The 11,484-nt window shown below is 45.1% G+C and overlaps 1 protein-coding gene across 1 annotated transcript; it reads left to right on the forward strand.

The window, feature by feature from the left end:
* The first annotated feature begins 226 nt into the window (after positions 1 to 226).
* On the forward strand, positions 227 to 9,306 carry LOC102273010 (galectin-16). The gene is made up of 4 exons (XM_070386829.1): positions 227 to 296; positions 7,566 to 7,645; positions 8,040 to 8,250; positions 8,823 to 9,306. The coding sequence occupies exons 1-4, from the start codon at positions 282 to 284 to the stop codon at positions 8,934 to 8,936; spliced, it is 420 nt and encodes a 139-aa protein (XP_070242930.1). The 5' UTR covers positions 227 to 281; the 3' UTR covers positions 8,937 to 9,306.
* The last annotated feature ends 2,178 nt before the right edge of the window (positions 9,307 to 11,484 follow it).

Below are 11,484 nucleotides of genomic sequence, written 5' to 3' on the forward strand. Positions count from 1 at the left end.
ATCACCTTTACTCCTGTGTTTCCCCGGCTACTCCCTCCGCCCTGGCATTACCCTCACCGCAGTCCCTGCCGTGCCACAGACATGCCCTGCTCAAGGACATGCTTGTGACTGAATCTGCTTCTGACATCCCCCTTCACCCTGCTGGGTAACTCTGAGGCTTACAAACAGGAACAAAGCCAGAGGGCGGGGCTGCCAGGATTCACTTGTATTCTGCAACTCCAAAAGATTCACCTACAAAACTGGACACAGTTTGGAAGGGCTGCCCTGAGGAAGATATAACAATGTCAGAGCAACGGGTGAGCTGAAAGACACAGCCTTCAGTGATCCCAGGTCAGATAAAGGGAGGAAGAAGAGATAGGAAATTGCGTAAGATGAAAATATGTACATTTCTACTTGGAATGTTGTATTGAGAGTTGTGTGGAAGAGAGACTCCTTGAGGATCTATTATGTTGAATCCTTGTGGGAATCGTGTGGAGCCGGGACCAGTGCAATAGCATTTGATGGTACCTGACTGAGAGTGAACTCTACCGAGACACTGTCACTTTGCGGGGGGTGGGGGGGAAGCACTGAATGGGATGAGGGAGTGTGTGCATGAGTGCAAGGGGCTGAGATTATGGATCTGTCTTCATGAGTCTGTGTGTAAGAGTGGAGCACAATGTTCATGTACAGTGAGTGAGAATGTGGGGAGGCATGTGTGACATGGGGAGCTGCATGTCTGTGTGACTATGTGTGTGAGTGTGTGTAAGAAATCTGTGACTAGGTGTTGATCTGTGAGTACGTGTGTGGCTTCCTGGTTCCCGTCAACCTCTGGAGGGACTGTGTTAATGACCGTCCCACCTCATCCTCAGGTGAGCCTTGTTAAGATATTTTCTATATGGTAAACAAAGATATTTTAGCTTAATGATCATTACCTGGGAGGGTTCCCAGAGATGGGCTGTTATGTATAATTTTAGCTTTGGGGAACATTCCTTTCGTGATCTAACATGTAGTAGAAAATTACATCACCAGTAATGGAAGTTTTTGTGTCTCCACCTCCTTTTTAACTAGTGGTACTGTCATACCAGGGTCTAGCCCCGGTTGGATCCAGGGATTCCCTTGGGAGGACGGCGTCAGCGATTAAAAGAATAGCAGAATTTTGCAGTTAAGAAAATAGAGGAGAGAAAAGAGGCTGATATCCCTTGGTTTACGCAGAAAGCCAATAAAGCCCCAGCACGGGACTTGCTCTGTTCACGAAGGCCGCAGGCGCCCTCTCGAATCGCGGAAGGTGCCCCACCTTAGGCACCTTCTCGAGTGGGTCTTAGAAGCCCAGGCAGGAAAGTGAACGCAGAGAGCCCCTGGGCTCCATGGAATCAGCCTGAATAGGAAAAGGAAAGAGAAAGAACGACATGGGGAGACCAAGCTTCGGTGAGCAAGGCCCACACTTTATTTTCCAAAGTAGTTTTTATACCTTAAGTTGTGCATAGAGGATAATGGGGGGGGGGTGTGTGCGGTGGGTAGAGTCATGCAAGGTCAGCAGTCCTTGATCCTTATCGAAGCCAGGCTTTCTTTCTGCAAACTTATCATATGCAATAGCTTTAGGTGATTTACATCATCTTCTGGCCAGGAGGCCTGTTAACATTTTATGACCCTTTCTTCAGAAAACTTATTTTTCTCTAAAGGTGATTATTCTAAAGTCAGGCGCCACCCTCCGAAAGCATTAGATAAAAGTTGCATTCCTATAGGGCAGAAGTGTGGTGGGCTATAACAAGAAAAGAATTAACTCAAGGGTCCAAGGTTACAAACATTAAAGCTACTACTTACATTTCTATACACCAACTATATTAATCAATACACTCCCAGGGACACAGTAAGTAAGGGATATGGAAACTTGGCAGCAAGCATTAGCTCAACAAAGAAATCCTCTACTAGTTCTATTCTCTGGGAAGCTCTGCATTGTTAGAATATCTTAAGCTTCCCGTGCCTCTCATGGTTGGGAGGCTGTGAATCTGAACAAACCTGTCAGGCAAGCTAGAAAGTCATCAGAGGGGTTTGAATTGAAACACTCCTATTATGCCCAGGAGACTTATTAACTAGAGTTTTAAGTTGATTTTCTTACAGAGAAAGGTGGTCGGGGATAGCCCCCCATTAATGTCAGAAGAGTTGGTGAAAGTTGTGAAGTAGTAAAACAGACAGATTTTGGTTTTGGGGTAGATGCTCGGGCAGGTCCACGGGGACCCCTTGAGCCCTGACTCGTCTTTGCATATCAGGCCTCTCCGCATGACCTTTGTCATGAGTGGGAACTCCCGTGCTCGCTCCCGGCACTGTCATACTTTTAAATGTCAACCATTGGTGGTGTTCCGGAAACAAAATTCAACTGAGTAAATTTTAAAGATTGTATTGGCTTTATTCAGTGATTCATGAATCAGGCAGGATCCAGTCTAGCATATCAAAAGGAGCTCAGAGGAGCTGTGTAAAATGAATGATTTGTATTGTACAGGCAGAAGGGAATAGGAACTAGGTTATTCAAGGTGGGAAATCAGATTATTGCAGGGTTACTTCCCTTTATGAGATAGCAGGGGTCTATCAGGCAGTTACCTAACTAGTACTGATTGAGCAATTCCTGATTGCTTAAGATTCCATTTCTGGGAGAGCTGAAACTGTAAATTAAGTCTGTTGGCAGTGTGGAGCATAAGTGACTCCACTTTGGGCCTTATGTTTGTAATAGTGGGTACATGAAATTTGATCCAGTTCCATTTCTTTATTAACCAATGAAATTGAGACTCTTCACTCTATTTTAAAGTCTATTTTGCTTTTCTCTTTTGCTAATTTCCTACTTCTTTCCTTTGACGATTTTCTAGTATTCACCCCCCTCCCCCGCCCCACCTTTGAGGTTTAGTAGAACATTTTTGTTGTATTCTGGACACCAATAATTTATTTCTTATATTGGTCGCAGATGTACATGTACGTGTACTCAGTCATGTCTTGACTCTGCAATTCCATGGACTGTAGCCCACCAGGTTCCTCTGTCCACAGAATTTCCCAGGCAAGAATACTGGAGTGGGTTGCCATTTCCTCCCCCCAGGAATCAGCTCTGCTTGCTTTCCAGGCCTGTTGTATAGGACTCAACCTGGAAGCTCCCCTTCTTACCCTCTTGTGTGGATTCTCCTTTCTTTCACACAAATTCCCCTTTGTTTGTGACCACCACCCCCCCAACCCCTGCACTGGGTGGCATGGGAGGTCTTAGTTTTTGACCAGGAATTGAACCCATACCTCCGTGCATGGGAAGCTCAGGTTCTTAACCTCTGGACCACGAGGGAAGGCCCCTCCCTCTTGTTCTTTATTTTGCTGAGTTGAACTATATCCTCAAGTAGCACACAAAATAAGTTGGTTGAACCTATGAAATATCAATAACCTCAGATATGCAGATGACACCACCCTTATGGCAGAAAGTGAAGAGGAACTAAAAAGCCTCTTGATAAAAGTGAAAGAGGAGAGTAAAAAAGTTGGCTTAAAGCTCAACAGTAAGAAAACTAAGATCATGGCATCTGGTCCCATCACTTCATGGGAAACAGATGGGGAAACAGCGGAAACAGTGTCAGACTTTATTTTTTTGGGCTCCAAAATCACTGCAGATGGTGACTGCAGCCATGAAATTAAAAGATGCTTACTCCTCGTAAGAAAAGTTATGACCAACCTAGATAGCATATAAAAAAGCAGAGATATTACTTTGCCAACAAAGGTTTGTCTAGTCAAGGCTATGCCTTTTCCAGTAGTCATGTATGGATGGGAGAGTTAGACTATAAAGAAAGCTGAGCACTGAAGAACTGATGCTTCTGAACTGCGGTGTTGGAGAAGACTCTTGCGAGTCCCTTGGACTGCAAGGAGATCCAACCAGTCCATCCTAAAGGAGATCAATCCTGGGTGTTCATTGGAAGGAATGATGCTGAAGCTGAAACTCCAGTACTTTGGCCACCTCATGTGAAGAGTTGACTCATTGGAAAAGACTCTGATGCTGGGAGGGATTGGGGGCAGGAGGAGAAGGGGACGACAGAGGATGAGATGGCTGGATGGCATCACTGACTCGATGGATGTGAGTCTGAGTGAACTCCGGGAGTTGGTGATGGACAGGGAGGCCTGGCGTGCTGCGATTCACGGGGTCGCAAAGAGTCAGACACGACTGAGCGACTGAACTGAACTGAACTGAAGTTGCTCTTAGCACCCAACAAATGAGAACGGCTGCTTCATACTTTGAATCTTAGTCAAGTAATTCTTGGTAAGACACACTCAGCATCAGTGTCTCAGACCCTATTTTGTTTTAGAAAACTACAACTTTTGGTGCTGGAAACCTGATACGGCCCTCCCGTGTCTGCTGTTACCCCATATGCGTTTGCACCTCTTTGTGTTTCCCATCTGCTTTTCTCTTTCCAGCTTTTCTTTCCCCTTCCCTCTTTCCTCTCTGTTCCTTCTCCTTCTTGGTCTTTTCCCCTGCTGTCTTCTCTTTCCGTTCCCCACATCCACTTTACCTTTCTCCTTCTCCCGCTCTTTCATTTTGTTTCTCCCAGCCTCTGTCCTTCACGATTCTTTCTCCACACTACCTTCCCCTTTGCCCTTCGTCTTAAATCTAAGTCTCTGGCAGGCTTCTCTGCCTACCCTACAGTTGTAACTCCCAAACTTTCATCCCAGACTGCTCCAAACTTCTAGGGGAACTGTCTTCCAGACCCTCTTGTAATGCCACCTCTGTGCTTGGGTCTGTATCTGGACAGTCCTCCCTCCCCCTGCCTCCCTTCCCGCAGGATCCTAGTTTTCTGACCAGGGATGGAATCCATGGACCCTGCAGTGGAAAGGGAGGATTCTTAACCACTGGATCGCCAGCTAAGTCCCACCTCTGTTCTTTCCTATTAATTTATTTGCTTATCTGCACCAGTGTATGTTGTCTTACTATATTTATATCAAACACTTTAATATGTGATTTATTGACAGTGAATGAGCTTGAATCTCCTTCCTTGTTCTTCGAGATTGTCTCAGTTCTCTTTGGACTTTACAGTGTCTGTGAAGTTTTGAGTCAGTTTGAGAATTTCTCTGAAAGCTTACTGGGATTTTGCTTAGGAATTCATGAATTCTTAGATTAATTTAGGGAAGAACTGGAATCTTTAAAATGGATCTTTCTCCTGTATTAATGTGATGTATGTGTCAGTTTTCTTTAAATTACATAAGTTTATAGTCCCCCCCGCCCCAATTGTTTATAGATGTAGCTAGTGAAACTGTGACTAAATGAGAAATTTTAAATGGAGTTTACTTGGGGCAGTGAGCAAGTCAGGTCAGTGAGCAAGTCGAGGCAGTGGGGAGGGATGACTAGGGAGATTTATAGGTGTTACCAACCAGGGTTCTTAGCCTCTTTAATCAATGGACATTGAACAGGCCAGGCACATGGGACTCTTGGGTTGGTGTATAAGAATGCCAATGGTTCCATGTTGTCCAGTAACTTTGCTGAATGTTTGTAAGTTCTAATAGACATTAAAAATAGTTTCTTTGACAATTGCAAATAATTTGAGCTTTCTCTCTTTTTTCTTGGTCAGTCTCCCTAACAGTTGTCAGTTTTGTTAATCTTCTCAAGGAACCAACTTTTGATTCTTGATTTTGTCTGTTCCTCCTCTCTGTTTCATTTCTGTTTTCATCTTTATGATTTCTTTCTGCTTGTTTTGGATTTAGTTTGCTCTTCTAGTTTCTTAAAGTGGAAGTTTTTCATTTTTGTTAATATAGTCATTTACAACTCTTAAATTTCCTTGCGAACAGTGCTTGTGCTGCACCTCATAAGTTGTGTGCTTTTGTTTTCATTTATCTCAAAATATTTTAAAATCTTTCTCGTGATTTTTTTCTTTGACCAGTTGATTCTTCAGGAGACTATTGTTCAGTTTCCACACATTTGTGAATTTCCCAAATTTTCTTCTGTTGTTGATTTTAATTTAGTTCCTGTTGTGCTCAACATACTGTTTACGATTTCAGTCTTTTAAAAATCTTGAATTGGCGGGGCTGCCCCGCGAGCCCAGGTGCTCTAAGTGCCGCGCGGAGACCCTCTGCACGCCTGGGAACACGGCGCTGCCAACAGTGCGGAGCGTGCGGGCGGCGGTTGGCAGCCTGCACGCCATCTCGGCATCACATGCGCCCTGCTCGCCGCGGCCCTGGGGACTATGGGCGGGTGCTGTCCGAGCACTGCGCACTGGCCTCGCTCTGCTGTCGGTGCGGAAATTCACAGAAAACCACGAATGGGTTACAACAGAAAACGGTGTTGAAGCACTGGGAATCAGCAATTTTGCACAGGAAGCTTTGGGAGATGTTTACCGTAGTCTGCCTTAAGTTGGGATGAAATTGAACAAACAAGAGGAGTTTGGTGCTTGGAAAGTGTGAAAGCTCCTAGTGAACTCTATTCTCTATCAGGAGAAGTAACTGAAATTAATAAAACTCTAGCAGAAAGTCCAGGACTTGTCAACAAATCTTGTTATGAAGATGGTTCAAAGGTCCGTCTAGTCAAGGCTATGGTTTTTCCTGGGGTCATGTATGGATGTGAGAGTTGGACTGTGAAGAAAGCTGAGTGCCGAAGAATTGATGCTTTTGAACTGTGGTGTTGGAGCGGACTCTTGAGAGTCCCTTGGACTGCAAGGAGATCCAACCAGTCCATTCTAAAAGAGATCAGTCCTGGGTGTTCATTGGAAGGAATGATGCTAAAGCTGAAACTCCAATACTTTGGCCACCTCATATGAAGAGTTGACTCATTAGAAAAGACCCTGATGCTGGGAGGGATTGGGGGCAGGAGGAGAAGGGGATGACAGAGGATGAGATGGTTGGATGGCATCACCGACTCGATGGACATGAGTCTGAGTGAACTCCGGGAGTTGGTGATGGACAGGGAGGCCTGGCGTGCTGCGATTCATGGGGTTGCAAAGAGTCAGACACGACTGAGTGACTGAACTGAACTGAAGTGAGTACAGTTTGAACCCACTTCTTATTATCACAGGGGACTTTGGATAGTGTGGACTGAACACACTTTTTATATCATGAATTTCAGAAGAACAGAGGGCGGGGCTCTATAGCCTGAGTGAAAGGGTCAGGGGTGATTCACCTCCTAATGGCATTTATAGGGCACCTTCTCCAGACAGACTCACACACACAGTTTCAACAGGGAAGAAAGGCCCAGATGGAGACTATGGACTGCTTGGTATGAAAAATGGGAGGAAGGAATCTGATTACCTCTGCTGCTGGTGCCAGGTCACCTTGACACAAATCATTGTGTGCATACTGGTAGAGAATGGGAAGGAGTGTGTGTGTGTGAGTGGGAATCACTGGATTTGCGTTATTGTATGTCCTTTTGCATCTTGTTTCTCTGGGTTTGGAAGGGTTTGTATATAATATATGTATCTGTGCCTCTGAGTGCATGTCTGGACTCGGATTAATGTCTCCTTGTTGGAGGTATACTAATGTCTCTTAGCTGCAGGAGGAGATCACGTTTTGTGTCCTGAGTCTGCTTGGGCAATGATGTGGGAGAGAGAACATGGGCTCTTCACTCACTGACACGTCCGTCTCCTCCACAGCCGAACCCCTATCAGCAGTCTGTTTCCCTGGCTGTGGGTTTCATGGTGAAGATCAAGGGAAATCTTGAGTCTTCTTGTGGGTGAGTAGAGGCCGGTTTATGTCTGATGGAGGGTGAAGCACAAGGGGAGAGTGTTAGCATGTCTTGGGGACATTCATTGGAAACAGCTTGATCTTCTTTAATCATCAGAATAAGCTGAAGTGTCTCATGCAAAAGTGTGAGATTACACTTCAGGTGGGATTTCCTTCCTCTGTGTGTCTGTGTCTATGTGTGTGTGTGTGAGCTGGGGAGGCAGGGGAGGAAAAGAGAGAGAGATAGCAAAGTGAGAAAGGTATAAATATTTTGAGAAAGAAGGCAGGGGGAAGGGGAAGGAGGGAGAGGGAGAGAGAGAGAAAAAAGGACTGTGGTTGTTCCTGAGGAAGTTGTTGTCTGCAGTAAATGCCTGCCTGCAGGAGCTATCCTCTTGTCTTTGCAGGAAGAACCCAGAGCTTGTGGTGAATTTCTGCACGGGTATTGAGGAAGACAGCGACATTGCATTCCATTTCCGAGTCTACACGAACAGCATGGTGGTGATGAACAGTTTCCAGAAAGGGGGATGGCAGGAGGAAAAGAGAATGTTTTCTGACCCTTTCGTGCCAGGCCAGCCATTTGAGCTTCGATTCTTGGTGCTGGAGAATGAATACAAGGTGTGTGGGCCCTCTTGGGTGTGGAGCGCCATGGCTGTGTTGGGGCTGCTGTGGAGAAACACACAGAGAGTCCAACTCTGATGTGATCACAAAAGACCAATTTTTTCTTTGTTTTGTATTTTTAACACATGTGCTTTTTGAAATTGAAGTATCATTGATTTACTTTACCATGTGAGTTTCAGGCGTACAACAGAGTGGTGGAGCCCCTTGTCCCTGTATAGCACAGGCATCTATACTCAGGATCTTGTGTGCTGTACTCAGTGTGTGTGCTGTACAAGTAGAGATGCTGAGGTGAACTCCACACAGCTCTTACTGTATCAGACAGTCAGCAGTGTGGAGGGAGACGTGCAGGCCCCCTGCCCTCAGGGTAAAGCAGGGATGGCAGCTCTGGAGGCGAGGAAGTGGACATGGAGGATGATTTCTACAGCACTGTATTGGCAGGATGTCCTGGAGAAGAATTTCTGCTTTGCTTTTACAGAGTAAAGAAATTTTACAGAAGGCAATGAAAGTAGGAAAGGGAAAGAGGAGGCCTAATCGTTCTGAGCTCACAAGAAATACATCTCCTTCCTTAGGTGTTTGTGAATAACGAGTCCTTCTGCCAGTTTGCCCACCGCCTGCCCGTACAGTCTGTGAAAATGCTGAAGGTGAGGGGAGATACTGTGCTGACTTCAGTGGATACATTTTAAGGGGCAGAAGATCTTCCAGTGAAGATATCCACCCCATTCCACTCTTCCATAATGTGCAGGATCATGGCCACTCCCAGAAGATGCCAGCATGTGCCCCTGCCCTCACACTTACTCCAGTCATAATAAAATATTCCTGATATGAACCAGGACTTGGCTCTTGCTTGTAGGAAAGACATCAAGGGCAGATTTGGCACAAAGAGAACGTCGTCCCAGGTGTGGAGTGGGGAGTGTGGTTTTGGAAGGGCCCAGTTGGCCGAAATATCAAGGGCTAACCCTGAAATAGAGACAGAGTGAGTGTCTCAGGATGTCATGAAGAAGGTGGTCAGGTTTGGGGCTGTTTAAGGAAGGGATATGACTTTATATGTTAGCCTCTTTTGACTTGTTTTTTCATTCCTCAAGTATTTATTGGTCCCTGTATTTGTCAGGGTTCTCCAGAGAAACTGGTGTGTGTGTGTGTGTGTACAAATGTACACACACAGAGGAATTTGATTATGGAGACTGACAATTCCCAAGATCTTCAAAGATGTAGTTCTAGTCTGAGTCTGGAAGCCTGAGACCCAGGAAGAGCCAGTGTTTCGGTTCCATTCTGAAGGCAGGAAAAACCCTCCCTTCTCTAGGCTGGTGAGCTTTTTTGTTCTGTTTAGGTCTTCAGATGATGGGAGGAAGCCCATCCACACTAGGGAGGGCATTCTGCTTTACTCAGTCTGTGGATTCAGATGTTAATCTCATCCCAGGAACACGGTCACAGACACACTGAAAATAATGTACAGCCCAAGACCTGACCACCCAACAGCCCAGTCAAGATGACACAGAAGATTAACCATTACAGCTCCTTTCTGTAACATACCTTTCTACGTGCCAGACATTCCGTATGAACCCTATGTGATGCTGAGAGGACTAGAGAATGGTGTTGTTGGCAAAAGGAACTTGATACTGATAAGTCAAGGGTAAAGTCAGCCCGGTGGGGTGTTTGGAACTCAGGAGCTGAATGTCAGATGTTCGGGCAGATACAGCATAAACCATGGTGCGTGGCTTTCCTGGTTTCTGTCTCCCCTCGCTTAGGAACATCTGGCAGCTTTCAGGGGTTATGAAGTGTGACATAGGAGGCTGCACCCAGATCCTTCCAGACCCCTCCAGCCTGGAGGTCTTCTAGAGACAGAGGACCTAATGAATCCCTAAGTTTCTAAGTGCCTGCAGTTTCCTAGACACTCCATATATAAAGGAAGGCTGCTTGCTTTTGTCGTCTTAGGGCCCTCTGAGCATTCTTCCCTATTTCTATACCTTGACAATGAACAACCTGTAGAGGAAAGTAAGAAACCAGTTCTTTTAGAGCAGTGTAAAAAAAACAGGCAAATTTGGCCTTGGAATATGGAATGAAGCAGGGCAAAGACTGACAGAGTTTTGCCAAGAAAATGCACTGGTCATAGCAAACACCCTCTTCCAACAACACAAGAGAAGACTCTACACATGGACATCACCAGATGGCCAACACCGAAATCATATTAATTATGTTCTTTGCAGCCAAAGATGAAGAAGCTCTATACAGTCAACAAAAACAAGACCAGGAGCTGACTGTGGCTCAGATCATGAACTCCGTATTGCCAAATTCAGACTTAAATTGAAGAAAGTAGTGGAAACCACTAGACCATTTGGGTATGACCTAAATAAAATTCCTTATGATTATACAGTGGAAGTGAGAAATAGATTTAAGGGCCTAGATCTGATAGATAGAGCGCCTGTTGAACTATGGAATGAGGTTCGTGACATAGTACAGGAGACAGGGATCAAGACCATCCCCATGCAAAAGAAATGCAAAAAAAGCAAAATGGCTGTCTGGGGAGGCCTTACAAATAGCTGTGAAAAGAAGAGAAGCGAAAAGCAAAGGAGAAAAGGAAGGATATAGATATAAGCATCTGAATGCAGAGTTCCAAAGAACAGCAAGAAGAGATAAGAAAGCCTTTCTCAGTGATCAGTGCAAAGAAATAGAGGAAAACAACAGAATGGGAAAGACTAGAGATCTCTTCAAGAAAATTAGAGATACCAAGGGAACATTTCATGCAAAGATGAGCTCGATAAAGGACAGAAATGGTAGGGACCTAACAGAAGCAGAAGATACTAAGAAGAGGTGGCAAGAATACACAGAAGAACTGTACAAAAAGATCTTCACAACCCAGATAATCACGATGATGTGATCACTGACCTAGAGCCAGACATCCTGGAATGTGAAGTCAAGTGGGCCTTAGAAAGCATCACTATGAACAAAGCTAGTGCAGGTGATGGAATTCCAGTGGAGCTATTCCAAATCCTGAAAGATGATTCTGTGAAAGTGCTGCACTCAATATGCCAGCAAATTTGGAAAACTCAGCAGTGGCCACAGGACTGGAAAAGGTCAGTTTGCATTCCAATCCCAAAGAAAGGCAATGCCAAAGAATGCTCAAACTACCACACAATTGCACTCATCTCACACGCTAGTAAAGTAATGCTCAAAATTCTCCAAGCCAGGCTTCAGCAATATGTGAACCGTGAATTTCCTGATGTTCAAGCTGGT

Source organism: Bos mutus, chromosome 18 (genome assembly GCF_027580195.1).
Source record: "Bos mutus isolate GX-2022 chromosome 18, NWIPB_WYAK_1.1, whole genome shotgun sequence".
NCBI classification, from domain to species: Eukaryota; Metazoa; Chordata; class Mammalia; order Artiodactyla; family Bovidae; genus Bos; species Bos mutus.